At 53.6% G+C, this 27,050-nt stretch overlaps 11 protein-coding genes across 11 annotated transcripts; 5 read left to right on the top strand and 6 right to left on the bottom strand.

Moving 5' to 3' along the window:
* Window positions 1-1,190: 1,190 nt before the first annotated feature.
* P153DRAFT_366396 (glycerol:H+ symporter-like protein) lies at window positions 1,191-3,478 on the bottom strand. The gene is made up of 4 exons (XM_033668046.1): window positions 3,138-3,478; window positions 3,016-3,083; window positions 2,366-2,968; window positions 1,191-2,318 (listed from the first exon to the last, which is right to left on the bottom strand). The coding sequence occupies exons 1-4, from the start codon at window positions 3,409-3,411 to the stop codon at window positions 1,350-1,352; spliced, it is 1,914 nt and encodes a 637-aa protein (XP_033524281.1). The 5' UTR covers window positions 3,412-3,478; the 3' UTR covers window positions 1,191-1,349.
* An 86-nt stretch (window positions 3,479-3,564) lies between these two features.
* Window positions 3,565-5,151, top strand: P153DRAFT_396234 (Actin/actin-like protein; the record flags this gene model as incomplete). The annotated part of the gene is made up of 2 exons (XM_033671463.1): window positions 3,565-3,742; window positions 3,800-5,151. The coding sequence occupies exons 1-2, from the start codon at window positions 3,691-3,693 to the stop codon at window positions 5,149-5,151; spliced, it is 1,404 nt and encodes a 467-aa protein (XP_033524282.1). The 5' UTR covers window positions 3,565-3,690.
* Window positions 5,152-5,208: 57 nt separating this feature from the next.
* Window positions 5,209-6,336, bottom strand: P153DRAFT_366397 (N-terminal nucleophile aminohydrolase). The gene is made up of 2 exons (XM_033668047.1): window positions 6,075-6,336; window positions 5,209-5,986 (listed from the first exon to the last, which is right to left on the bottom strand). The coding sequence occupies exons 1-2, from the start codon at window positions 6,246-6,248 to the stop codon at window positions 5,330-5,332; spliced, it is 831 nt and encodes a 276-aa protein (XP_033524283.1). The 5' UTR covers window positions 6,249-6,336; the 3' UTR covers window positions 5,209-5,329.
* Window positions 6,337-6,470: 134 nt separating this feature from the next.
* P153DRAFT_430989 (uncharacterized protein) lies at window positions 6,471-11,325 on the top strand (the record flags this gene model as incomplete). Its single annotated transcript, XM_033672867.1, has 3 exons — window positions 6,471-6,752; window positions 6,805-7,468; window positions 7,520-11,325. Exons 1-3 carry the CDS (start codon window positions 6,687-6,689, stop codon window positions 11,323-11,325), a joined length of 4,536 nt encoding a protein of 1,511 aa, XP_033524284.1. The 5' UTR covers window positions 6,471-6,686.
* A 1,293-nt stretch (window positions 11,326-12,618) lies between these two features.
* Window positions 12,619-13,560, bottom strand: P153DRAFT_289404 (aldolase; the record flags this gene model as incomplete). Its single annotated transcript, XM_033663653.1, has 1 exon — window positions 12,619-13,560. The coding sequence occupies one exon, from the start codon at window positions 13,558-13,560 to the stop codon at window positions 12,619-12,621; it is 942 nt and encodes a 313-aa protein (XP_033524285.1).
* Window positions 13,561-14,716: 1,156 nt separating this feature from the next.
* Window positions 14,717-15,568, bottom strand: P153DRAFT_226453 (uncharacterized protein). The gene is made up of 2 exons (XM_033662663.1): window positions 15,333-15,568; window positions 14,717-15,209 (listed from the first exon to the last, which is right to left on the bottom strand). Exons 1-2 carry the CDS (start codon window positions 15,340-15,342, stop codon window positions 14,830-14,832), a joined length of 390 nt encoding a protein of 129 aa, XP_033524286.1. The 5' UTR covers window positions 15,343-15,568; the 3' UTR covers window positions 14,717-14,829.
* On the top strand, window positions 15,453-16,879 carry P153DRAFT_226426 (DUF1961-domain-containing protein). Its single transcript, XM_033662662.1, has one exon. The coding sequence runs from the start codon at window positions 15,795-15,797 to the stop codon at window positions 16,494-16,496; it is 702 nt and encodes a 233-aa protein (XP_033524287.1). The 5' UTR covers window positions 15,453-15,794; the 3' UTR covers window positions 16,497-16,879.
* Window positions 16,880-17,569: 690 nt separating this feature from the next.
* Window positions 17,570-18,311, top strand: P153DRAFT_366400 (uncharacterized protein). The gene is made up of 2 exons (XM_033668048.1): window positions 17,570-18,171; window positions 18,236-18,311. Exon 1 carries the CDS (start codon window positions 17,597-17,599, stop codon window positions 18,086-18,088), a length of 492 nt encoding a protein of 163 aa, XP_033524288.1. The 5' UTR covers window positions 17,570-17,596; the 3' UTR covers window positions 18,089-18,171; window positions 18,236-18,311.
* On the top strand, window positions 18,283-21,312 carry P153DRAFT_366401 (ATP-dependent DNA ligase). The gene has a single exon (XM_033668049.1). The coding sequence runs from the start codon at window positions 18,574-18,576 to the stop codon at window positions 21,211-21,213; it is 2,640 nt and encodes an 879-aa protein (XP_033524289.1). The 5' UTR covers window positions 18,283-18,573; the 3' UTR covers window positions 21,214-21,312.
* Window positions 21,313-21,610: 298 nt separating this feature from the next.
* P153DRAFT_385135 (eukaryotic translation initiation factor SUI1) lies at window positions 21,611-22,088 on the bottom strand (the record flags this gene model as incomplete). The annotated part of the gene is made up of 2 exons (XM_033670400.1): window positions 21,611-21,852; window positions 21,974-22,088. The coding sequence occupies 2 exons, from the start codon at window positions 22,086-22,088 to the stop codon at window positions 21,611-21,613; spliced, it is 357 nt and encodes a 118-aa protein (XP_033524290.1).
* Window positions 22,089-22,628: 540 nt separating this feature from the next.
* P153DRAFT_366402 (putative short chain dehydrogenase) lies at window positions 22,629-23,865 on the bottom strand. Its single transcript, XM_033668050.1, has 4 exons — window positions 23,698-23,865; window positions 23,377-23,645; window positions 22,995-23,311; window positions 22,629-22,934 (listed from the first exon to the last, which is right to left on the bottom strand). Exons 1-4 carry the CDS (start codon window positions 23,737-23,739, stop codon window positions 22,744-22,746), a joined length of 819 nt encoding a protein of 272 aa, XP_033524291.1. The 5' UTR covers window positions 23,740-23,865; the 3' UTR covers window positions 22,629-22,743.
* Window positions 23,866-27,050: the final 3,185 nt, after the last annotated feature.

Below are 27,050 nucleotides of genomic sequence, written 5' to 3' on the forward strand. Positions count from 1 at the left end.
AAATTTAGCCCCCAGACAGCCGTCCCGCAGCCCGAACCTTGCAGGAACAAACACGCCGTGAATCCGCCGCCAACATACCCGATACATAAGGATTTACACACGACCAAAGCCGCAGAACCGCGATGAACGTCGCAGAAGCAAGAATTGAGATGGATATGGATAGACTTTCGCGCTAGCGCACCACAGCACAACACGCCATATTAATCGCCGATTGTCATACTCACTTCCATCCTTCATCCCCACAGCTACCGGTGTATCGGTACCGCGCTGCTCTTGTTTATGGATAAGAATGATGATCTCCCCTTCCCCCTTCCCCCTTCCCCTCTCCCAGAAAACAATATCCTATACAAACCTACAGGCTCGAAGCAATCCTAGCCAAACACACCCCCACTGTGATCCGCAGAAGGAAGCAACCGCGCCGCACCCTTACATAGTAACTCAACACCATGACCGCAACCCCCCCGCCATAGTCGATATACCGATATAGCAAACCAAACCCTCGCTCCCCGCCCATCTGTCTATCCACCCAACTATTCATCATCCCATCCATCCCATCAACCTATCCATCCATCCATCCCCCTCCCCACGATGGCGTTCATCGGCACAATCTACGCAACAGTCTTCCTCCACATCGCCGATATCTCAGCGCGACTTTTTGCGCCGCCGCCGGAGAGGGTGGATTGGGATGCCATGCCGAGCAGTGTGTGGGCTCAGTCTGGGGGTTTGGAGAGGTCGGGTGGTGGGCTGTAGGGAAGTGGGTTGGGGTTGAGGGGCTTGGGGGCTTTGTTACGGTGTTGGAGATTATGGTATGGCGTGTTACTGGGTATTACTGGGTGTTACTAGGTGTTACGGCTTGTCATGCTTTGTTACTACTCTTTTTATGCTTTATTATTCTACTTCAACCTGTGTTACATACTTATTATGCTTTGTTATGTACGTATTTTACCTTGTTACAGCCTATTACCTGCGTGTTATACCTTGCTGTACTCGCTAGACTTGTATTACATGCTTGTTATGCCTTGTTACGTGCTTATCATGCCTTGTTACGTTGTGTTACGCTGTGTTACGCCGTGTTAAGTGCTTGTTACGCCTTATTACTGCTTGTTACATACTTGTGACGTGCTTGTTATAGCATGTTATGTGCTTGTTACTGCTCGCTATTGCTTGTCATGTGCTTGTTATAGTGTGTTATGTTATGTTATGGCTTGTTACGTCTTGTTACCGCCATCTAGGAAGTACATACAACCCAAGTCCCACCCATCAGCAAGCCCGTCTTACATAAACAGCATTGACCCAATAACCCAGCAGTCTTGCCATAAACGAGAAACACCCACACCCACGCGCCCAACCTAACACTTCATACGAATACCCCTCCTCTTCTCGCTCTCCCTCCACTCGAACATAATCTGCACACCCGTAAACAGCGCCGCACACGCGCCGCCCAAGAACGTCCAACCAGCCCAACTCCCCACAATACCCCTAACCAGCTCGCCCAACCCATCCAACCCCAGCGCAAACCCCACAAGATTCGCAACCATGAGGAGAAGGATCTCTCCAACGGCACCAACGCCGCAGAGCCAGCGATACGCATCGGGGCTATCCTTCCACCTGCGCGCGGGAAACACGTAAGCGGCGATGATCTCGGGCAGCACGAACAGCGTGACGAGCCAGCCCCACATGAGCAGACGAAGCTGGATGTCGTGCCAGATAGCGATGAAAGTGAAGACGGCGAGGTAGTTGAAGACGGAGCGGGCCTTGCCCCAGGGGCCGGGGATGGCGCTGCCGCCGAGGGGGATGTACAGGTAGCGCAGGCTCCATTTGTTGAAGCTGCGGTGCCAGCCGCGCCAGAAGTGCATGACGGAGTAGTTGTCGCTCATGCAGCGGACCATGTTCTCGGGGGGGTCGACGCCGTCGAGAAGCGACCATAGGCGGAAGAAGCGCCATGGGATCAGCAGCTTGAGCCAGATGTGCTTTAGGTTGAAGAAGCCTAGCATGCTGAGCTGGGCGGGCGTGTAGCGCGACCAATCGGGTTTGGCGTGGAAGATGGCGACCATGTACATGTAGTGGATCATGATTTCCATGGTTAGGATGACGATGGCGAAGCGGATGGCGTAGAGGGTTGTGCGCTTTCGTGTGATGCTGTGGGGCCGGTGGCGCGACTGCGCGATGTAGTCGTTGAAGGTTATGATTGGGCCGGCGAGGTAGAGCGGCGAGTACATTGTGTAGGCGAAGTAGTTGCGGAAGGAGAAGTCTGTGGGCTTTGCGGGGATGGTGACGCGGTCGCGCTCGGAGAGGTTGGAGGGGTCGAGCTGCTTCTTCTTGGGGTTATTAGCTAGACTGAGGGGGAGGGGGAGGGGCGACCTACTTCGATGGAACTGCTGGCTCGTGTGTTGAAGCTCCAGTAGTAGTCGAGGTTGAAGCTGATGAGACGCAGGACGGTGAAGTTGAAGAGGACGTCCCAGCGTGGGATGAGGCCGCCGTAGCTGTCGAGTGTATGGCCGAAGTTGGGGGGCAACTGCTGTTTCTCCGAGACTGGCGTGGGGAGAAATGTACCGACGATGGACTCGTATGAGTATCCGTCCGAAAACTCATTGGCGAACAAAACCCCGACATTAAACACCCACGTCGCACCTGGTACATACGACCTTGGCACCTTCATCGCAATATTGTAGTTTAGATACAAGATGATCAAGATCTTGAAGATGGACAAGCCATGCAACGCCGCAAGAAGCACAAGAGCAAAGATCACGTCAAAAGATACGCGCTGGTTGAGACGAGCATCCGCAGCAGCCGAAGGAGTCAAGCCCATGGTGAGGCCTCCGTTCCCGAATGATGGCCGAACTTGAGTGTACGTGTCTGCTCTCCAAAAGACATCGTATGCTCTGCGCAGGAGAGGGTGAAGCAGCACAACAACGAAGAGGTACGGAATGTTTTCGCGGAATCCAGAGTACTGAGCATCGGCATTGTCCTGGCAGTCTGAGCAATTGCACGCATGTGACAGTGAAGACAACGTACAACTTTGCGGCCCGGTATCCAGCCATCAGACAGGAGATGGGAGAATTTGGAGTAGTTTGGATGTGATGCTATGACGATGTCAATTAGGGTTTTTTTGAATATGATCTCGGTTGTATTCTGACCACTCGATACATCAACCACGGACTTCATCATGAAGAACAGACATACGACGACGACAACGAAGTAAAAGTAGAACTCGGGCGTGTTCCATCGTGAGGGCTGGACATTGTCGTTTGGATCCCTACTCTTTCCCTTCCCGTTCGAAACTGGTAGGGGGCCTGCTGGGTCAAGTTTTGCTTCCTCGAGGGCTTCTTTGGGGGGCGCCGTGGCCGGTACGACGAAGCGAGTGTCGAGGGTGTCGAGCGAGTACAGCTGGCGAACATATCTGAGCGCCATATTATCTCCCAATGCTATCTCTTCATTTCCGAGCCCAGGGAGGTTCGGATGGGTGGATTCAACAGGCGGTGCGTGGCGTTGTGTGGGGGGACGACCTCGGAGGTAAGGTGAGGTGAAGCTCTCTTGCCCAAGCTCGCGACTTTCCCTTCAACACCAAAACGCCCACCCCACGTCAACACGTCCGCACCGCGCCCCACGACCCGTCATCACGCGTCAATTAACTTGCTGGACCACAATTAAACCCGCTCGAAGCTTTGCGCATTGCGACTCGAGCGCGCGATGAACATCCCCAACTCGTCGACAGCACCCGCTGCGGGCGAGTACGCCGGAGGTACGCACAGCTCCGCCCACCGCCCCACGACGCGCGCATGCTAACACAAATATATAGACGAGGTCTCTGCGATCGTGCTCGACCCCGGCTACTCGTCGACACGCGCGGGTTTCGCAGGCGAGGACGTGCCCAAATCCGTCTGCCCTTCCTTCTACGGCCAGCTCGACTCGGACAGCGGCTCGCAGTACCTGTTTGGCGAGAACGCCATCCACGCGCCGACCGACGGGCTGCAGATCAAGAACTACTGGGGCGCCGACGGCATCGTCGAGGACTGGGACACGGCCGCCAAGCTGTGGGAGTACACCATCACGAGCAGACTGACGGGCGCGCGGCCCGGCGACCCAGCTAGGAACGGGCTCAACGACGACCCCAGCGCAGAGCCCATGGATATGGATGTGGATAAGGTGGTGGAGGGCCAGGAGCGCCCGCTGGACGACAGCCCGCTGCTCGTCACAGAGCCGGGCTGGAACAGCGCAAAGGCGCGCGAAAAGTACATTGAGATCGCCATGGAGGACTGGGGCACGCCAGCCTTCTTCCTGCAGAAGACGGGCGTGCTCGCCGCCTTCGCCTCAGGAAAAGCATCAGGAATTATCATCGACGTCGGCGCCTCGCACACATCCGTCACCCCCGTCGTCGACGGCATGGTGCTCCGCAAAGGGGTCCAGAAATCCCCTCTCGCGGGAAACTTCGTCTCCTCGCAAATCCGCACCCTCTTCTCGCAATCCAACCCCCAAATCCCCCTCACGCCCCACTACCTCGTCGCCGCGAAATCACAAGTCGACGCAAACGCCCCCGCTACCGCGTCTTACAAGTCCTTCCCGGTTGCCCCTACCCCCTCCTTCCGCCTCAACGAAGAAGACCGCATCCTCACCGAGTTCAAAGAATCCGTCGTAGAAGTCTGGCCAGGCCCCGGCCGCTTCAGCACAGGGAACAACGAGGACCTCGCCAAGAGCGCGCCAGGCCGCCCCTTCGAAATGCCAGATGGGTGGAACACCGTCTTCACGTCGCCGCGCTTCCGGCTCGCCGAAGGCCTGTTCGACGCCTCCGCCGCCCTGACATCCGACACCGTCCCCCGCCCCAAAGACGAGCACACGATCCCGCGCCTCGTGCAGGCGGCCGTCCAGCAAGTCGACGCCGATATGCGGCCGTTGCTGCTGTCTAACATCGTGGTTACGGGTGGGAGCACGCTGCTGTATAAGTTCAATGAAAGGCTGAATTGGGAGATGAATTCTATTTTCCCCAGTACGAGGAATAAGCTTATTGCGCCCGGGAGCGTGGTGGAGAGGAAGTATGCGGCGTGGATTGGGGGGAGTATTTTGGCGAGCTTGGGGAGCTTTCATCAGTTGTGGATTAGTCGGAAGGAGTATGAGGAGCATGGGGCGGGGATTGTGGAGAAGAGGTGTCGATGATGATGATGATGGGGGGGGGGAGGTGTTGGGTGGTTTAATACAATAGATGGGTCATGGTCGTTATCATATTGCCTTGTATGCGGCTACTTGAGTGTCTGCATGGGTCGTGGTACATGTTTTTGTGCCACGCTTTTCCACCTTCCGTCTCTCTCTACATATCCTTGCCCATGTCCACCCCCTACGTGTCTATGTCCATTGTCTCGGCCGTAGCTGTAACAGACTCGTCCTTCAGCTCGTGCACCGTGACGTAGTTGCTGATCTGCTCCTTTGTGATGATCTTCTCGTTGAGCACGGCCGTGGTCCCGCGCTCGAACCTGTAGTTGCGCTGCTTGGGCTGCCTCGTGTTGGGCGTCTTGTGGTTGCGCATGAGCGTCGTCTTCTCCTCGGTGATGATGGCGACATCGACGTTGCTACCGGATCCCAAATCGTTCCAGATACCAGCCTCGATGGCGTTTGAACACAGGCTGATGGCCTCCTCGCGCGTCAGGTCGGGCTTCCACTGCGTCTCGAAGACGGACATGGCGGCCAGCGAGCCCGAGCCCATGGTCACGTAGGGCAGCTTGTCGGTGGAGCCGTGGGCGTGGACGGTGAAGAGGTGGGCGCCCGTGGGGTCGACACCCGCGACGACGAGGTAGGCGCCGATGTGGCCCTGGTGGCGGAACAGGTGCTGCTTCAGCATGGTCATGCAGGTGACGACGCGCGGTTTGCGGCCCGTGGAGAGGGCGTGCAGCTCGAGGTTGGACGAGATGATGGCCGTGGTGAACTCGGTGTCGGCGGCGGTGCCGGCGCCTGCACACCAGATCTGCGGGGCGATGTAGTGCAGTTTCTCGCAGTTCTGCGGGCCGTGTCAGCTACCAGTTTGCTGTGTTTGGATGGAGTCTCTCGGGCGTGGGCAGGGCAGGGCAGGGCAGGGCGGGGCGCACCTTGTCTGCGACTATGGGCCCGCTCGTGGCTCGTGTGTCTGCGGCAATCACCACGCCGCCGTCGAAGAGGGCGCCGACAATGGTGGTTCCGGTGCTGGTCGCCTTGGGCAGAGGCACACCCTGGGCGTGGAGGGCGGCATTGCGGTTGTGGTTGGAGAAGTCGAAGCCGCCCATGGTGGCGTGGGGGCGTGTGTGGTGTGTGTGGGGTGTGTTTGGGAGGGTGAGGGCGTGCAGCTGCAGAGGGAGTCGTCGAGGTGGATGGCGTGTGGTGGATGTGTTCGAGGCGGCGGCGTCGTGGACTGGCGGACAAGCTGTCGTGCCTGCCGGAAGCTTGGCTTGGCGCGTGGAGCTCGCTGGGGAGCAGACGTGCTAAGCTGCACGAGCGCCAGGCCTACGCGACTTTTCCACCGCCCCGAGCAGCTCAAGCAGCAACCCCCAGCCGGCCCACGCTCTTTTGCTTCTGCATCTGCTGCTGCACCTGCGCCTGTGCCTGTGTCTGCTCTACCTCCCCGGCTTCTCATGCCTTTGTGAGCCTTCGAATCGCACCCGTCGCGCCAGCTCGGCCTGAACCTGCACTGCTCCTCTACGCGACCTGACCGCCCACGCGCCAACATGGCTTTCGCAGGCAATGCGCCGGCTGCCGTCGTGGCCAGCGAGGTTTCCGACATCGAGACAGAGGTAGCCACGCCTGCAGTCACGCCTGTACCATACACAACTAACCGCTCCGCAGCACATCGCCCTCAAAGCCCTCGCCCAGGCCAAGAAGCTCAAGCTGCTGCCCACGCCCTGGTCCTCGGCCAGCGTGCCCCCTCCGTCGGCCACCCTGCTCTCCATAGCCTCCAGGCCCGGTCTGCTCGCTGCCGCCGGCCCCGACACCCTCGTCGTCACGTCCACCGAGACTGTGCGCAAGGCCTTTTCCAAAGACGCAGACAACGAGGACGTCATTTCAGACTTCGCGCCTGATGTCACCCTGCCCGTTCCCACCCTCCGCCATGTCGTCTTCTCTGCCGACGGCGATTTCCTCGTCATCTCAGCCGAGACCCAGGGAGGGCTGGCTGTGTTTGAGACGGCCAAACTCATGGGCCAACAAAAGAACCCCGAGCGTCAGATCGCAACCGACGGGACCGCAGTGCGCGCACTTGTGCCCAATCCAGCTGCGACAACAGAACACTACATGGCCGTTGTCCTCGACTCGGGCAAGCTCATCATAGCCAACATTGACGATGGAGTGTCAAAGGCGATCAAGAACGAAGGCGTGCACTGCGTCGCATGGAGTACGAGGGGCAAGGCGGTCGTGGCTGGTCTGCAGGACGGGACATGCACTATACTCATGAGCAGCGGAGATGTCAAGGGGACCGTCCCTCGTCCCCCTGGCGTGGAGCAGGGCTGGATTGGTATGTCACGTCGCGAGCCATCATCGTGATTGTAATCGCTAACCTGCGCAGTTTCTGGCCTGTATTGGCTGAACAACGAGGAATTTCTCACGATCCACTCCCCCGGACGGTCACACTTGCAAGACAACGAGGATAGCAAATACCACATCGTCAAGAGCAACAAGGGCTGGACTTCGTTCGAATTCCACCAAACGCCCTGGGACCCGCTCCTTCCTTCGCAAGACCTGCCGCCCCGTACTTTTCCTCCGCGATTTTCCTTCTCAAGGTTGCGGAACTGGGAGCCGGATCTCGATGACATGATCATCTTGACTTCTTCACACACAGAGTCGGTTACTTTGTTCACCTCGACTAGCAAGAACATATCACCATATCAGGAGACCTTGGGCGAGTACATGATGACAAATCTCGACGAAAAGTTTCAGGCAACGCTGCCCCGGAGGGTCTTTGGCGAGGAAGGAGACAGTGCCTTGATTGGAGCGGCTCTGGACCTTTCTAGCACAGAGAAGATACTGCGCCCTATTGCATCACTGGAAGAGATCGAGCAAGCGCCCTGGCCGTTGCCTGCGTACATGACCCTCACCCATCAGGGCATCCTCTCAGCGTACTGGGTTGCATGGAATCGGTCCATCGAGGCCGGCACACGCTATCCCGGCCTCATCTTTGGTAGTGAGGAAACCAAGCCGGAGGCTGTCTCCACTCCAAAGGCGGCTCCTCCTTCTGCCTCGCAGTCCAGGTTTGGTTTTGGCCAGCCTGCCAACAGCTCTCCATCCACGCAGGCGGGCGGTTCGTTCGGCAAGCCAGCAGCATCTACATTCGGGACTCCTTCCACGCCCAAGTATGGCTCTACGGGATTCGGCTCCACAACACCAGGTTTTGGGACATCTACAACGCCAGCCTTTGGGCAATCTACAACACCCGCCACTTTTGCAAAGCCCGCTCCGCCAGCTTTTGGGCAGTCGACAACACCCGCTTTTGGAAAACCTGCTCAGCCAGCCTTTGGTTCCGCTTCGTCGATTGGCGCTGGAGGCAACTCGTCCTTTGGCACAACCGGAGGAGTGGGCAACAAGCAGTCTCCGTGGGGCGCAGCTCCATCAGCTTCGCAGACTCCTCCAGCCGCTGCAAATCCCTTCTCCAGCGCTGCGAACGGTTCATCAGGATTCGCCAAGTTCGGCCAGACCAACGGAGGCTCCGCATTCTCTAGCTTTGGTAGTCCCAGCAGTGCTCAGTCAGGGTTTGGTTCATTAGGGCAGGCCAAGCAGTCCAGTTTCGGCAGTCTTGGTGGTGGCGCTCAGTCAGGGTTCGGTGCTATGGGACAGGGTCCGCAAAAGTCCGCATTCTCAGGAGCACCCAATGGGGCTAAGACCGAGCCTAGCTTTGGCTCTACAGTGACTGTGGGCTCCAGTACTGGGTCTACACTCCCGTCTTTCGCCAACACTCCCTCGCAACAGGGAAGCTCTGTGTTTGGGAAACCTACGTCCTCGTTCGGATCCAACAAAGCGTCAGATGCGAGCGACGAGAATCGAAAGAGGGATGGTGCCACGCCAACCGCGCAGGCTCCCCAGCCGCAACAATCAAAAGGTCTTTTTGGTCTTGCTGGAGGGTTCAAGCTTGGGACTTCGTTCTCCAGCGACGGAACTGCAAAGGACGATCCAGCGAAACCTGCGGCTCCCTCCAATGGGTCTTTCTTTGGAAGTGACTTCTCCTCTACCCTCAGTGGTACCTCGAAAATCCCAGCGACCCCAACGGAGCAACCTGGGAAGACCTCGCCTTGGGATGTCTCTACTACACCTGCCTCGCCGCCAAAACAGCAGAAGTCGCTCTTCTCAAGCGCCACGCCTGCAAGAGAGAGCGCTACGCCTAAAGCACCACCGCCAGCCAAGGAGAAAGCCCCTGCTTCGAACGATGCACCGCTTCCACCGGATTTCATTACCACCAAACCATCGAAACCTGTCGATGACGATCTTCCGCCTATTGCTGGAAGTCCTCCCGTTAATGTTGAGGCCCCTAGCTCCTCGCCCGAGGCATCACCGATTGGCGATGAGGATGATGAGGAAGAATTCTCGGTTGAAGAGGCGGAAGACGACGAGGAGGGTGAGGCAGATATGGATGAGGGGTCGGAAGAAAGCGGAGATGAGGAGGACGAAGACGAGGAAGAATCCCCTTCCAAGGTGGCACCTGTCTCTCGACCTTTGAAGCTCGGGAACTACGCAATCCAAGACAGTGTCAACAACTCGCCGCATAGCTACCCACCTGCACCAACACCTCCAGTCAAGTCAGAAGCGACGTCTCGGTCTGGGAGGAGTATATCTCCACCTAGACCTTCACTCTTTGGCGAGGTTCCCAAGCCCAGCAGTAGTCAATCGCGACCAGGCTCATCACTGTTCGGCCAACAGGCGCAGAAAGCACCATTCTCCCTTGGTCAACCCAGCAAGGCGAACCAACCTTCTGCACCAGCGATGCCAGTATTCCCACCTCCAACGAACCGCGTCAAGGAGGACCTTCGCTCACCTAGTCCCATGCGCTCTTCCTCGACGTCTGCTCTCCGAACGCGAAGAGAGCCTCTAGCTGCTCCCGGTAGCTCATTGAGTGCTTCCCTTCTGAACTCGAAACCACCGACACCACAGCCGCAGGTTTCTGATCTGGAAGACGACGAAGCTGAGCGTATGCATGCTCAACTAGCGCAGGAAGTTGAGCCAAGGCGGACGCTGGATCAGTTTGTCGCCTACCAAAACTATGCTGGCGGTTCCAACAACAAGACTGGGTCCGCTGCACAGATAGAAATGGTGTACAAGGACCTCAATGGCATGGTTGACACGCTTGGCTGGAACGCACGGTCGTTGAAGGCATTCACACAATACCACAAGCAACCTCAACAGGGCCATGAGGTCAGTCGAGAAGCGCTTGACGAGGTGGAGAGTGACGGCGTGGACGATTCATGGTTTGAGAAGTGGAATCTCTGCGAGATCGAGGACCTGAAAGCGCTCGAGGATGAGCTCGAACGAGGATTGGATGCCGGTCGAGTAGGCGACGTCTTCGCAAAGCTGAACCTGCTCGGCCGTCTGCTCAACGAGAAAGCAAAGTTCATGACCCGCCTCAACGACATCCGCCGGCAGATCGTCAACCGCAAAGACCCGGACAAACTCGACTCGCTGCGCAAAGCCCCCCTCCCCAAGGAACTCGCCGACAGCCAAAAAGCCCTGCGAAACGACTACGCGCGCCTGCTCACCCTCCTCAACCAAGCCGAAGAAGGCGCCTTCGTGCTCCGCTCCCGCCTCGCGTCCCACAACGCAGACCAGGGAAAAACAGCAGCTGTCCCCACCATGGACGCCGTCAAGAAAACAGTCAACAAAATGATCGCCCTGGCGGAAAAACGCACAAACGATATCGCTGTCCTAGAAGCTCAGATGCGCAACCTAGGCCTCGCGGATCTGTCCTCCTCCCGCGCTTCCCTCTCCTCCACTACCTCCTCCTCCCGCGCCCCAGGCACTACTACACCCCGTCGCGGACGCACACCCGCGCTCCGCAATAGTACCGCGGCAGCTACGCCCTTCGCCACGCCGCCCACCAGCCGCGCGAAAATGAGTCTGAGCGAATTGAATCGCCGCGCTATGACGCCTGGTGTTGACGACGATAACGACAACGACGACGCGACGCCCACGGGTAAACCGTACGGACTCTTCTACACACCACTAGCTGGGGGTGGGCCGGCACCCAAGCGCGAATTGGCCGGCTTGGCGGATCTGGTGGATGATAATCTTGACGCGCTGAGGGGGAAGGCGGGTAGGAGGAGGGTTGTTGCGAGGGGGTTGAGGGGCGCGCTGGTTGAGAGGGGGGTGAGGTGTTCGGGGGTTGCTTAGTTTTAAGTTCTTTTTCTGGGGGGTGGGGATCGGGGTGGAGGGTAAGCGGGGGAGGGGGTTGTATGATTTAGCCTGTGCTTGAGTGTGTGGTTTTTACGCTTCTGGGTCATGCGGTTGGAATAGCGAGGTCTTGCGCGGAAACAATTGAATCGGATTGAATTGCAATTTTTTACCTGAAGTGAATTTCTATGCCGATGGAACAGATTTAGCAGTTTGAAATGATGGTTTTTTTCCATTGATCTCATAGGTAGCCATCCAGCCAACAAACCAACTATTTTTCCCAGTCTATCCTTGGATAATTCACACTCCACCTTCCTTTTAGACTCGATATGGTTTTTGGACTGTCGATCCATCCATCACGCTGGAGAAAATATGCTAACGTAGGATGGGGATTGGGAGCGGAGCGGAATGTGGTCGTTTTGCTGATGTGGAGGATGGACGAAGAGTGGAGGGGATGGGATGGGAAGAAAAATGGAGGATTTGAGGGGCGGTGAGATAGGAAGGATAGAAAGAAAAAAACAAAGAAAAAGCAAGGTGATATAATTCAATTAACCAAACTTCACATTCACATTGTGTTGTGTCATATTGCATTCTACTTATTCTCCCCAACACCGTCCCCGACCGTCCGTCTACCACCCCCAGAACAAAACCTCAACTCCCATAGCTCACCACACCACGCCCGCAAAAATCCACGCCCTACACCATTAAAACCGCCTGGTTTGGTAGATTCAAGGAGGCAAAAATCAAGCAAAATCGAGATGGCAAAATAAATGCGTCGAACCCGCGCTGGGTTGCGGTAGTGTGTTTCCAAAGATTGAATCAGTGCAGTGTTGTGCGGGACTCGCGGTCACTTCTGGTAAAAGGCAAGAAATGAGTTCGTACAAATCCTCGCACTGCACAAGATGGATTGAAGAATGTGGTGAATATATAGTTATAGAATTATTGACCTGGTGAGGTGAGGCGGGTGAAGGTGGTTTGGGTGTCTTGATTCAGGGTGCGGAGGGAGTGGTGTGGGGCTGGTGATGGGGCGGGGCGGTGTGTGTAGGGTGGTCCGAGCGGGTGTTACTCCTGAAGTGTGGATCCTGGACATTCGTTGCTTTGGTAAAGCCAGCGTCTTCGTTATTAGAGGTCTTCTTTTGCGTGTACCATGTGCGTTTGAGGCATTCATCTTTGAACTTCGGGATGACATGTATGCCCTTCGACTACTGCAGCGTATATGGAGTATATGTGTGAGAGGCGCTGCAGCAAGCTGGCGAACACTTTTTATGCAATTATCCATAAATCGTCTTATGCCTACGCGATTGCTTTCTCAATCTCCGACAACCCATCCATACCCTTCCTCACACTTATTTGCACCGCCTCGCCCACAGGTAGATACGGGCTCCGGGGCTTCAGCTTCTGCTCTGCATCCTCAATCCCAGCCGCAACGGCGCTGTACTGCGAAACGCCGTACTTGACCACGGCGATACCGGCTTTGGCTGGGCTCTCCGCGAGCGCCGCCTTCTGGTGCAAGTGGAGTGCCTCCTGTTTCTTCCCGCTCGTGTATAGATCGTAGACCTTGGAGATCGTCTTGGGGAAGATATTCGAGAATGCAGACACACATCCCGCACTCCCGACTGCGAGCCCACCGACCAGGAAATCCGCTTGTCCCGCAAACGTAGCAAATGTGTCGGATGGAAGTTCGGCAGCAAGTCTGGTGATCTTGGCTACACTCCCACACGTCAACTTCACACCAACGATCTTGCCAGGGTTACGTTTCGCGAGCTCGGCGATGGTAGGGGAATCGAGATCCACACCGTTGCACACACCGGGGAAGTTGTATATGACAATCGGCAGATCACTCTTCTGCGCGACCTCATTGTAGAAATTCAGAACCACCTCTTTCGACGTCGCAGGCCCGTAGTACGCAGCCGGGAGGAGCAGACCAAAGTTCGCTCCACAGCTCTTCGCATCCTCGATGTTCTCCAGCACCTGCGCGACGGAGAACCCCGAAACGCCCATCATCAGCGGGTAGTCGGGACCAACGGCCTCCCGGGCGGCTTTCATCAGGGACAGTTTCTCATCGCGTGTCAGGAGGAAGGCTTCAGCGTTTGATCCTAGGATTACGAGGCCTGCCAGCCCGGTTGTGGAGAGGTAGGAGAAAAATTGCTTCTGGGCGGCCAGGTCTACGTGGCCGGTTTTGGGGTCGTAGAAAGTCACTGCTGGACACCAGACGCCTGCTTTTGGAACGGCCATGGTAGTTCTTCTGGGGTGTGGGGTTGTACTGGCTTGTGACGGTTGGATGGAATCGGGGAACTGGTGGGGACCTGAAGAGCTTGGAGCAATGTCGAAGTAGATATTATGATCTTGTGTTTGTTACGTTGACAGAGAAGATGATGAGCATCCCGATGTAGGAGGCTGTGAAGTAGTCTTCCTCGGTGAGCCGCTGATAGCCGTCATTGAAGCTTGACGAGTCCGGTTCTCGCTCGCTTAAAACAGCTTGGACGACCATGAAACCTCACGTCCTTTGACTTCATCCATATATGTATACCTCGAAAGAGTGATTTATCATGCTCCGACGGAAGCACGAGTTATAGAGCGGAAGAGTCGTAACAAGTTGTCGAAGTTGGAATAGATATGACTATGATACATCGCACTGACTTGAGATATACCCTACGCTGAGGTAGGTTCCAGAATTCTCCAAGTCTCGAGACTTGTGCAATAGTGTTTCCAATATGTAGACATTCACATGACGTTGTCGTTGTGCGCGGCCAATTACCTGCTTCCTACGCAGTCTCAATATGGACTTCTCCAATGGGGGATGAACTCCAACCAGGGTTTACAACGCCACTCACCGGAATCTCGTGTCAGCGGCAAAGCCTCTCTTTTGAGACTGCCTTGTTCTTACGTATCGCTTACCTCACTTTCCACGTTCTGCTCATAGCTTCAGACATCATGCCTTCGTATAGCCCTCCTTTTGTCATGTTCCCATGGCCTGAAGACCTGATTTGTGGCGCGCCATATATAAACTGGCCATCAAGTAAAGACATCTTCACCTCTCGGACACTCACAACGGAAGTTGCGGTGCCAGAATCATGGATCGAAGTCGGCGAGAAGACGAATCGAACGAAACAGCCTCATAGCATGATCTTAACGCGACAGCGTACCATCAGAAAAGAGACGACAAAGTTCTTGCCCATCTACTGTCAGCTCTCAGATCTACACTCGTTACAGCACATGCTGACTATTAGTAGGCAACAAGGGTTTCGAGACCTCAGACGATGTATACACTCAGCCTGACACTTACTACCTCGAATATCTGGGCCCACCCTCTGCGCACTCAAGGCGGAACCAGAAATTCGACTGCGACGTGACTTACCATCTACTATCGTACGACTACATATCCTCTACTCTGGCAAACTACAAGCTCGCGAGAGCTGAGGGCGACGACTGGCTCTTCCAACTGTATACGGGTGATCTGAACACAGACAAGCTATACGAGAAACCAACGACCGAGCCGGTCACTCAAACTGAGCTTTTGAGGGCATGTGATGCACGCGGAAAACATGTGAAGTACGAGCCAGGAAAGCCGTTAAGATGTGATTTCGACAAAGTGACACCCACGTCTACGGCTGTACCGACACCATATCCCAAGGTAGGAGGATCTGAGAAGGAACCCAACTTAGGAGTCGTGATAGGGCTTCCACTTGGGATTCTGTCGGCTGTGTTCTTGATAGGACTGGCGGTACATTTTGCACCGCGCTTGCGGCGACGGTTGAGAGGTGATGGTGCTATACAGTTGTGATGAACATGTCTTCTACCAAGAGTGTCAGTAGCCTTTCCTTGCTTGTTATGGAATGTTCTGCCAGCCAAGTTTGCTATCAAGGTCTGGTGTATGTGACAGGCTACAGATCCGTCAGAACGCCCACTTCTTTAGAAAGTTGTGATGAGTTTGCGCCTTCAACAGTACTCTCTTGTGAACCCATGCATTTATTGAGTGTTCAAGGTGTAAGGAGAAGGTACATTACGGAAGAGCATTACGCAAGGTGAAGCGTATTGGGTGGTAAGCAAAGTGGTGCGGGTTGACCCCCATGATAGGTGGGAGATCTTGAGTACCCGGTCAACAAACAACCGAACACCGAAATAAGGCAAGTCGACAGATGTTAGGCGTGTGATGTGTGCCGGCGATGAGCATCTTCGGAGCGTTGATGATGTCTTGTTCCTGGACGATTGCAACACCGCGCTACCGATGCACTAGCTTGCATGGGCAAGAGATCCGTCATGTCCATGGACTCGCACCACAACGGTCAGCTGTTTCCTTGGCAATTACCGAAAATCCCGTTAAGAAGATGAAAATAAAAGAACAGCTCGCTCCCGGCTTCTTCTTGGACTTGGAGAAGGTATTCGCAGATAACCCCTGTCGATTCCTGGAACACAGCAACCAGCGAGCCTTCCATCCCATTACCACGGCCGACATCACCTAATCCAACATGCGCGGAATTTTCTCCTCTCTATTCTCGGTCTTAGCCGCGACGGTCACCGCAGAGACACTTCTCTACCGCAACACCTTTAACAGCACCGATGCCCTCGCCGGCTGGGTCGCCGAAGGCCCACTGACCTCGAATATTTCGAATAACACCTTGACTCTGGGAGGCGCCGGCAAAATAGACGATTACTTCGTGTACTGGCTTCCAGAAGAATTCCCAGACCAAATACGTATCACCTGGGAGTTCTCGGCCATTCAGGAACCTGGCCTCGCAATGTTTTTCTTCGGCGCGACATCAGTCAACGGCACCAGCATTTTCGACCCGAGTCTCAAACCCCGCAACGGCTCGTACCCTCAATATCACTCGAGCGATATTCGCATGCTTCATGCGTCGTATTTCCGTCGTCGATGGCCCGAAGAGCGTGCGTTTAGTTTGGCCAATCTGCGCAAGTCGCCTGGGTTCAATCTTGTTGCTCAGGGTGCTGATCCGCTGCCGCCTGTGGCCGATGCGCAGGGTGCATTCTATAAGATTGAAGTTGTCAAGGACAAGCGTGAAGTGAAGTTCTCGATCAATGGGCTGCTGGTGTTTTCGTTTGACGATACCAAGACGGATACCGGACCTGTCGTTCGTGGAGGTCGCATCGGGTTTCGTGGAATGCAGCCACTGATAGCCCGGTATCGTAATCTTGAGGTCTGGAAGCTTTAGGGAAGTAGCGTCCGGGTATAATAGTTGAAAAGAATAACTGGGCATTCTCGAACGTGCAGTTCGGTCTTGTATAGCAACCAGTATCAACTGTTATGCCCATCTTTTTTGTCTACCGATAACGCGTATGCCCAGAAGTCGGAAAAAGGTTCGAATCTTACTTCATGTTATTATCCATTTTCGCTCAGACGTCCTGAGACATCATATCTTTGCTGGGATCAGTTCAGTGAAGGACCTTAATCTGACTATTTCGGGGACGAACGAGAGAAAATTGAGAGGCTCCTTAGGAGCAAAACCTGAAAGAGCGACACGACTGAGATTAGTCCTATGCATGTGTGGTGTCTACTAGACTCTTGAGCCAGCGTACCAGTGTTCAGTCCGCATCCCAAAGTTAGAACGCGTTGGAAAATAGCTGTCTCGATGGCTCAACCTCAACAATCAGTACCCCTTATCGTTGCCATTCCATCTCCACGAAATCTTTCTGAAGTCGTCCCATCCGCCAAAAGCGGTCGCTCATCACAGTCTTACCTTTGCCTACCTAGCGTATGCAATCCTGCATGTCATCTGTGGATTGAGTTACCCAACGCCGGTCCGGAAACCTTGCCTTTACTCGCAAGATATCTCCATCAGATCTCCTTTACCTGGGAACTTTACCAGCTATGAGTTGACAAGCTCCGCCTCTAGACCGCATATAAACCTACCACAAGCCTATATCTCCCTCTCTCGTCCATCGCACTTGCAGCTCTCAAAACCGCTCTCCAAGTCAACATGAACGGCAACCACGATGCCAACGACCTCATGGTCCAGGCCGCCTCCATAGGCGTGGATGCGCTATTCAGCGGCAGTAGTGATTGGTTGAGAAACCAGAACAAGGTGTGTGGGCTCTTCTTCTTTCTTCTTGACTGCATCTGACTTTCAGTAGCTTGAACAACTTCATGAACTGAGAGTTATGGCACTTGGCAATGCCAAAGTCCTATATGGCTCTGAGCGGTTTAAATTCTACGGTATGTAGTGCTCCTTCTCTTTCCCGACTGTACACTAACGTATCGACAGACGTAGTTGTCGCATACAGCGAGCCCGACGCCAAGTTCGCTGCGATCCTCATGTGCAGTGCCAATGAGGCTACCAAGATCCTCCGCAAGGAAGTCCACGATTGCCCGCTCGCCGCAACGCGCACCCTAGTCCATGGCCTCCACAAAGACACTGGGCTCTTACTTTGTATATACCTTTCTATTCTCAGCTTCTACTGCTCAATGCTGACTTGGGCGGCAGGCAAGTACACCACCGGTGATACGCTTCGTGGACCTCAGGGCGAGACAATTCGAGGTGGAGAATTCGCCCTTTATGACTTCAAGAGGCCGACGAATAATCCAAGCGAGGCCGAAGACGATATGAGAAGTCTGAACCGCACGGATTTCGCGCCTCCTCGAGGGCCTCGGGTAGACGAATCCAATCCTCCTAGAGGTCCTCGAGTGGATAGAGGGGTGGAGCGGGGTTTGTATAAGTACCCTCGTACGGAGTCGATGGGTTGGCCAGTGGAACGCCCGATCGAGTCTCTCAGCTACGAAAATGACCGTCTCAACTATGACGAGTAATAGTAAGAGCGGGACAGTGGTGAGACTTGGGCTGGTTAAAATGGGCTGAGCTTCTGGGGAGGACTATGCACAGGCGGAATTGCCTTGGAGGATCGAAATACTCTATCGGTGTTTTAGAAAGCCTGATCCATAGACAGATCTACCTACAATATACATTGTCGGAACACTACAAAACATTTTTCAGAATCGATGGACGTGATACAATGTACCTGAGAGGTCTCCCAGTTACCACATCACATACGAGGAGTCGTGGATTCGATGCGAGATCGTTAAACTGGATACGCGAAATCGTTTGGTTTGGTGGTTGGGAAGTTGGCGACACCGATCGATGGAAACGTGACGGAGTAATGGCCGGGTTGCGTCATCGAAGAAACAACGCGTCGGCGCGCGATCACGAGAAACAGTCCAAGCACCACCGCGTTGCGTCATGAGCCCCCGACATTTCATCTCGAGTGCATCTTAACATTCTTTGATCTGTTTCCAACATGAGCTCTCCTACCAAACGCCGTAAGAAGAATGATGGGTCGAGCCAAGCAGTACGCAGCTTGAACTACTTCTTCGCGAAGCAAACAGCCAAAGCGGCGACAAACGACGCGCCCCAGGCCAAAGTTGGAGGAATTGAAGCGGTGACTGAGGAAAACAAACATTTGACGGATGAAGAATTAGCTAGGAAGCTCCAAGAAGAATGGAACAGGGAAGATCAGCAGCGAACACAAAACCAGGAGCAAGCGAGCTCAAACGAACTCTACGAGGAGCCAGAGAAACCTGCCTTTGATGGCGCGTGTGAAGGCGATGCAAACTCCAAGCAATCTCAGCCGGTAGAAGTGGAGGAAATCCCGAAAGCGGCAGTGCCGAAGCTGACGAACACACTTACTCTGCAATCCACCGCGTCGGAAGAAGACACAATCACCGCAAACATCCCCTTCGACCAGAGTCCACTCGAATTCGATCCCTCGAACTACATTCCCAATCTACAGAAGCATTGGGTAGCAGATGGAGGGCATGCGACATACGCACTGCTGACGAGATGCTTCATTCTCATCAATGGCACGACGAGTCGCATAAAGATCGTAGACACGCTCGTCAATCTACTGCGCACCATCATCGAAGGCGATCCCAACAGTCTTCTCCCTGCCGTATGGCTCGCTACGAACTCGATATCGCCGCCGTATATCGACCTCGAGCTGGGACTCGGAGGATCAGCTATAAACAAGGCGTTGAAGAAGGTCTGCGGTCTGGATAACGCGAGCTTGAAAACGCTGAATAACAAGTACGGTGATGCAGGAGATGTGGCATTCGAAGCGAAGAAGAGGCAGTCATTCACGTTGCGGAAGCCCAAACCCCTGACGATCAAGGGTGTGTTCGAGTCGTTGGTCAAAGTTGCGAACAGTAAAGGAAACGGCAGTGTAGAGACCAAGCAGAGGATCGTTGAGAGGCTCGTTCAAGATGCGCGAGGTGCAGAAGAAAGTCGATACATTGTCCGGACACTGGTACAGCATCTACGCATAGGTGCGGTCAAGACTACCATGCTGATTGCGTTGTCGCGCGCGTTCATGCTATCCAAACCTCACAACGCTGACTTCGAAACGCGCGAGCAGAAGGACTTGGCGAAAATGAAGAAAGAGGAGCTGGTCGAGATATACAGCAAGAATGAGGAGATCGTCAAGGCTTGTTTTGCCCGGAGACCAAACTACAACGATCTTATCCCTGCGTTGTTGGAGATCGGCGTCTGCGACGAACTGCTTCTGCGCTGTGGACTCGCCCTCCACATCCCTCTACGGCCCATGTTGGGCAGCATAACGCGTGATATGGGCGAGATGCTCACCAAGCTGCAAGGGCGCGATTTCGCCTGTGAATACAAGTATGATGGCCAACGCGCGCAAGTCCACTGCGACGAGAAGGGGAAGGTCACCATCTTTTCACGACACTTAGAACTCATGACCGACAAGTATCCAGACCTCGTTGCTCTAGTACCAAAGATACGAGGCGAAGGCGTCTCAAGCTTCATCCTCGAAGGCGAAGTTGTAGCCATTGACCGCGAAACCGGCGAGCTGAAGACCTTCCAAACACTTGCCAACCGTGCAAGAAAAGACGTCGTCATAGGCAGTGTATCCATCGACGTTTGTCTCTACTCCTTCGACCTCATGTACCTGAATGGAGAGGAGCTCATGAGCCGCCCATTCAGAGAAAGAAGATCACTACTACGCAGTCTCTTCGTCGAGATTCCACACCATTTCACATGGGTCAAGAGCCTCGACGCTACATCCGCAGACGCCGACATAGTACAAACCTTCTTCAAGAGCGCAATAGACATAAAATGCGAAGGCATAATGGTAAAAGTCCTCGATAACCTGCCCAACCCCGACCTCCTCGCCGAACTAGACGATCCCTCGGACCTGCCCTCCCTTCCCCCAACCCCCAAGAAGAAAAAGCCCGCTAAATCCAAGACCAACCCGAAAGCGAAATCTACAACCACACACACCCCTCCCAACGACCCCAGTACCGAGCCCCCAAAAACCTCCGGTCGACGAAAAGCCCTCCTCTCCACCTACGAACCCGACAAACGCCTCGACTCATGGCTCAAAGTAAAAAAAGACTACCACTCCACGTCCGAAACCCTCGATCTAATCCCCGTCGGCGCCTTCCACGGCTCGGGCAGAAAAGCAGCCTGGTGGTCCCCGATCCTGCTCGCCATCCGCGACTCGTCGACCGGCTCTCTCGTCGCGGTTACAAAATGCATGTCCGGCTTCACCGACGCCTTCTACAAGGCAAACCGCGCAAAGTATGATCCCGATGATCCTGAAGGCGTCAATGTGCTGGAGGCGAAGCCAAGCTACGTCGAGTATAACGGCGGGGCTGGATGGCCTGCGGTGTGGTTCGAGCCGCAGGAGGTGTGGGAGGTGGCGTTTGCAGATTTGACGCTCAGCCCGACGTATACGGCGAGTATTGGGCTGGTGAGTGATGAGAGAGGGTTGAGTACGCGGTTTCCCAGGTTTTTGAGGGTGAGAGAGGATAAGAGCTTGGAGGAAGCCACGGAAGCTGGAGAGTTGGCGGATCTGTACTGGAAGCAAGAGGCCAAGGCGCCAGTCAAGAAGGAGGGTGCTGAGGATGAGGATATTGACTAAGTTTGGTTAGACGGTCGATTATTGGATATCCCTGCGTTCAGCTTTCACAATTTACATTCAGAGTGAACGCAAAATTTGAGAGTTATCGAGATGAATTCATTATGAGATATGATTCTCTACAGTCATCCTCTCACTTCCTGTGAATCCTGCAATGTCGTAACTCCAAGCACTTGCAATGTTAAAAATGCAGTGTAACTTCTTCCTCGTCCGATCTGCAAAGCGATGACAGAATGAAATATTCGTAATCGTCCAATATGGGGTATCTTGATGTCGCGCCGTATCCTAGCCTCGCCGTGCGTTTGACACGCATGATATATCCGCCCTTCAGCAACCATCTGACTTGGCGCGCAGGACGTCCAGGACGGTCGAGGCAGCGATGCGCAACGCCTCGACACGTCTAGAAACCGTGGACCTTGATGGTCTTGACGTCAAGACCGAGGCCCTCCTTCTTATCGGTCAAGAAGTCCTGGACATCCTTCCTCTGGTCACCCTGGAGCTGGATCACCTCGCCCATCTCCGTGTCGGTGACGATGGTGCCATTGCAGGCAAACTGCTTCTTGATGACCTTGAGGATCTTCTTCTGGTCGAATTTCTTAGGCAAGCCTTGGACCGTCGTCAGGGTCTTGCGACCATTGCGCTCTATGGGTGGGTCAGCCTTGTGGGGGCGGTGAGGAGGGAGTAAGAGCAGGGAGCGCAGGAAAGAGCGATAAGAAGGACCGTGGCAAGATATGAGGAGGCAAAGAAATATGAAGGTACTCACGTTGTATGCGGATATGGATGTAGTTGGCCTGGTTACCGGCTTTGATCTCACCAGCGGCGTCTTCGGCTTCCGCGAACGGATCGAAGCTCTTTAGGTTCTGGATGTCCGTGGTCATTAATCTGACTTGAGCGCTCTGCTGTGACAAGGTGTGGTCGAGTGTAGTGGTGGGCTGGGTGAGGTGCAAGAGCAGATATCTGGGGCGTGTTGATGGTGTTGGAGAAGGCGAGGGGCGCGATATGAGCCTAAGCTGGCCCCGCCGCCCGCCAAGATGGTCATAGCGCTTCCGTCATCCGTTGCGTGATGGGGCGGGCGCATGCTGCGGAATTACACTCTAATGCTCCTTTCTCACTTCGTACCGTTGAGAGGTCTTTGACACGAATTGCCATCGGCTGGAAACCTAAGTAAAGGTCAGGTCAAGGTCAGTTGAATAGGCACACAGCAAGTGGTGACAGAGAGCCCGCGCTGGCAAACACCATCCAGCATCAACCACACTCGCTCGATCGAAACGGTCCTCGTAATCAGAGACGGTAAAGACATGTACACGAGCAACGATGACCTACCAGCACCGCACTCCTGAAGTTTTCGGCCAATTGAGTCGATGTTTATGCAATCGCCAAAACTCAAAGATGAATCCGTTCAGTTACGCATGTGAAAACATCTGAAATTAAATTTGTTGACATTCAGCTTAGTTTCTTGGAATATACGTGTATACACGTGGTGTACGCCTACATCGAAACGTGCATCTGGTGTAATGGATCGGGGCCCTAGGTTCACAGCCACTGCTTGGTTCCCAAATGCGAGACAAACCCACCACCATACCCACTGTCGATGCTGATTTTCTCCCATAATGCCCTGTTGACTCGGACGGCTTCGTCTACAGGAGTTGGGCCCTTGAAGTCAGGCGCATAGGCTAAAAGGTTGCCCATGAATCCCATCAAGCCCTGGGTCTGTTCTGGAGTGACTGCGGGTACGCGTTAGTAGAGTGTCCAGATGTTTCAATCTTAGAGACAGGGATATATACCATTCGTAAAGTGGCCCACTTCCACCAGTCCCGGGCTAATACTCACGAAGAGAACACCATCTTTCTTGTATTGCGCGTTGAACTTGGCTACAATGACGTTCATGGCCGCCTTGGAGGCAGAGTACAAAGCACTTACCTCAACCCCAAGATCATTGATAAAGTCGAGGTCAGCATGACCGCTGGACATTGTGATGACTTTCTTGACCTTGCCCTTCATGACAAGAGGGAGGAAGAGGTTAAAGAGGTGGATGTTACCGAGGACATTGGTCTGGAAAATCATTGATGAAGCATCCTCCAGCTCCTCGACCTTGTCGCCCCTAATGAAACATAACATTAACCATATACTCCAACCCGGACAGTTGCAAGAGGGAAGTAGACTTACAATGTACCGATAGGACCGTAGGCTTCGAATTGGGGCAGAAAAGCTCCGTTGGCAACCAGGTAGTCAATGCCACGTTCGCCAACAATCGTGGCAGTATCGGCAGCGGCTTGCTTCAGGCTGGAGTAATTGGTGAGGTCTCCATGGAGAATATGGATGTTGGAATGATCGCCCAGCTCTGCCGCCACCTTCTTCTCGGTCGCAGCCTTGTCGCGGACCAGACCAATGACTAGGTTCTTCGGGTCTTCTGAGATCTGCTTGACGAGCTCGAACTAGGCTGGGGTTAGCAAAGGCAACCCGTAGCACGACATAAAGCAAACTTACCCCAATTCCCTTCGACACCCCGGTAATAACGTATACAGACATAACGATTGTTTTTCCTTGGATCAATTGGTGTGGAATGCGATGTGAGGCTGGTCTGGACTACCATGAGGGTTCGAATGAGTAATATAATGTCATCTGTAAGTTGCTTAATAATAGAATGGAACAAGAGTCTTTCTTAATTGATTTACAATCCACATGGTTAGTCTCGCCGCAAAGTTGCCTTAAATCTCACTCAGCTTACCATATGCATATTCATTGTACATGGATTATCAGCACAGACCTCATTCGCCCTGAATGAGGATATAGTTGTATACGGCTGTCATCTGAGAACTGACTACTTAGCTATACACTTACAGAAGTTATTGCGAATGTAAGCTGCTACACTGAACACGGTGGTAAAATGTGCTATCAACTCATCGGCCACAACCGTGTATGCTACCTAGAAGCTGCATGACTTGCTTCCCCAGAGCTCAGATTATTAATTGCCCCGCGATGCTTTCCGATCTCATCTGCATGATGCAAGACGTCGAATCATTTCACAGCCTAGTCCTGCAGAGCACCTCAGGGTGGATACTCATGTACAACTACTGTACCACCTAGCATCGAAACGTTTACGGCTGGCTACCAGTCGGAGCCCATCATTGTAGATATATACCAAAATTCTCATACAGTAGGAGAAACCACAATAGCAGATGATAACGCTACAAGCAATCTATGGTGATTGCGTCAGCTAGGCTAACAACTGCAGATAAGAAGAAACAAGTATACACCGACCGCTCACGTAATCACTTTCCATGTGAAACATCGAAGTAGAGTTAAATTTCCCGGCGTTTGAGTCTGAAATCTTTCTTTAAATAAGTTTTCTACTGCTAAAAGTGTAAACTTGAAACTACCGTTCTATGTGCATCTCCGACTGGTCTGGAATATATCACGTGATATACGGAGTGAGCTGACAAAACACGAATCCTCACTAGTCCCCATTACATGTAAACCTTTAGTTGGTTCTGCAACCGTTCTACGCGCCGCGTCTCGTCTGTTCGAATGACACCTAGTCGCTTTCTTCTGCATAATCTTTTATGACTGTTTGACACGCCAGACTTCATATTTGGAGGTTTAGTGGTCCGAGTGTGAAGTTTCACTCGGGATAATTAAGCAGTACCGACGTTGCTTTGGAGAACCCATCACCGAATGTGAACACTTGAATTCTTTCGCATTTTCTTGGTCGACACACAGAGGACTGCATATAGTATGTGGTAGCACCGGATCACTCTATCTGACCTTGGCTCCTCCCTGGGGCAGCGGAAGGGTTTCGGTTTTGCCAAGACTTAAGCAAATTTGATTGAGAGGTTGGGAGCTAGCAGCAGTGACGCACATTTGTTTGTCTAACCACTACTTCATGTATCCCTGCTACTGCGTCTGCTCTCTCGTTTCGTTTTGTTCTTCCTTCTGTCTGTTGGTCAATGCTCTTGGTGCTACGACTGCGACTGTGTTGCTTCGTTGTCGCGTTCGAACGCGCGAATCGCGTCTTTTTGCTTCGAGAACGCGTTTCTGAGCGCGTCAACGCTGACCTCCACTCCATCGATGTCACAACGACCTGAAAAGACCAAGGAGGAGAAACGCAGCTAGTGATTGGTTCGCACTTCCTACCAATCTAGGATTCATCCACATTCAATCTTCATTGACTTCCCGTCGCTGTAGCCATTTCACACTTGGATCATCCACCTGCCAAATCCTTGTTCCAACCTAATTCTGTTCTGCTCTTCGACTGGACTCTCTGAAAGGGAGGTCGTCCATCTGGTACCATAAGGCGGGTCGAATCGATGCCGACTGTGCCACTGTCTCCAATGGTGGAATCATGCCTGCTCCGAATCCTGTTCATGTCGGAAACAAAAGCGGCTTCCGTATGGGTCCCAAGTGTTGTGGTAAACTGGGCACGTCTCCTGTATATAGGAGGACTACCTACGCCATCAGGTATCTGTGGACTGCCTTCTGGTCGCCGGTTGATTGGTATCATGTTTCCCAGTTCTTCACGCGTGTCCATCCATCTTTTCTTGGTTTCCCGATACTTCTGTATGAAGCTCTTCCGATCATCGGTACTGCGAAATGTTAACTCGAACTGCTCAGTTTCGATCCAGTCAAGGTCCTCGTAGTATTGGAGTACTTTGGGACTTAGCGGTACACCAGCAGGATAACCAGCATTGAGTTCTTCTTGCGTCGGTCGGATCCAGGATGCATAAAAGAGACGGTTCTGTCCAGAAGGATGGGGCTTAAAGAAGAGCATTCTGTTGTCAGAAGGGCTCTCTTCTAACACCCAGTTGATGTCTATTTTGATGGTACAGATGAAGCGATGTTGGTGGAGGTATATAGCCACCCTGCAGGGGGGTATCTTCTGCTGATCTCCCTGATAACGCCGTACAGCTCGCGTGGTTGATGTCGTTCGTGACGCGATTGACTGCCGGCGCGTCAGTTCTCGAGCTACACCATCTTCCTCTTCCGTCCAGATCTGGACTGTTGCCGAACCGAACTCCATGGATTTGCCACCATTACCTCTAGTCGCTTCTCGTTCATTGTGCGACAATTTTCGCATGAAGCCTTTTACTACACCGCCCAACGTCATCGACTTGTTCAGTCGCAGACAAGTCAGCGAGAAGCTGCCCACAATGTTTTGCGACGTCAACTTTGACTGCAACACACGTGCATCTCCAAGGCCAGCATTACCGTCGAAAGAAAACAAGGCATTAGAGACCTCTGAGTGTCTGTCTGGACTCAGAAATGAGAACTCGATCCACGTGCGCGAGTCGTATGTATTATTCGGATCCCAGAATCCATATAGAGGAAGGATCTTAACATCGCTGCGACGAAAACTTATGTTGGTAGGTTCATGGCCTCGCGACCAGCAATGGAGACGGATGAAACCAGCTTCGTTCTCGAGTGCTTCCAGAAAAGAAGACTCCCACTCCTTTATTGTTGCCGACCAGTGCCAAACCTCGATCTGATTGAGTTGCGACCCACCAAGAACGGTTTCGCCCTCTGCTACTACAACTTGGTGCACATTGGGTTCCGAGGTTCCGGCAGATGCACGCCTTAAAGCACTGGACAGTGTTTGAACCACTCTGGAAATGTCCACTCTGTCTACGACCTTCGGTTTTAACATTCTACGGATGAGGTCCAGAATCTTTTTCAGGAACGCTTTGCTTTCTTCACTGTTGTGTCTCGATCCAGCATGTCGGTTCTCAAGATCTTCCATAAAATCTTGAATCTCTTTTTTGACGACATACTCTCCATCTGGTGAGTACTGACAAAAGAACCGTTCATCAGTGTGTTTTGACCAGGCTGGCATGGCTCGACGCGCT

This window comes from Dothidotthia symphoricarpi (assembly GCF_010015815.1).
Source record: "Dothidotthia symphoricarpi CBS 119687 unplaced genomic scaffold P153scaffold_9, whole genome shotgun sequence".
In the NCBI taxonomy this organism is placed as follows: Eukaryota; Fungi; Ascomycota; class Dothideomycetes; order Pleosporales; family Dothidotthiaceae; genus Dothidotthia; species Dothidotthia symphoricarpi.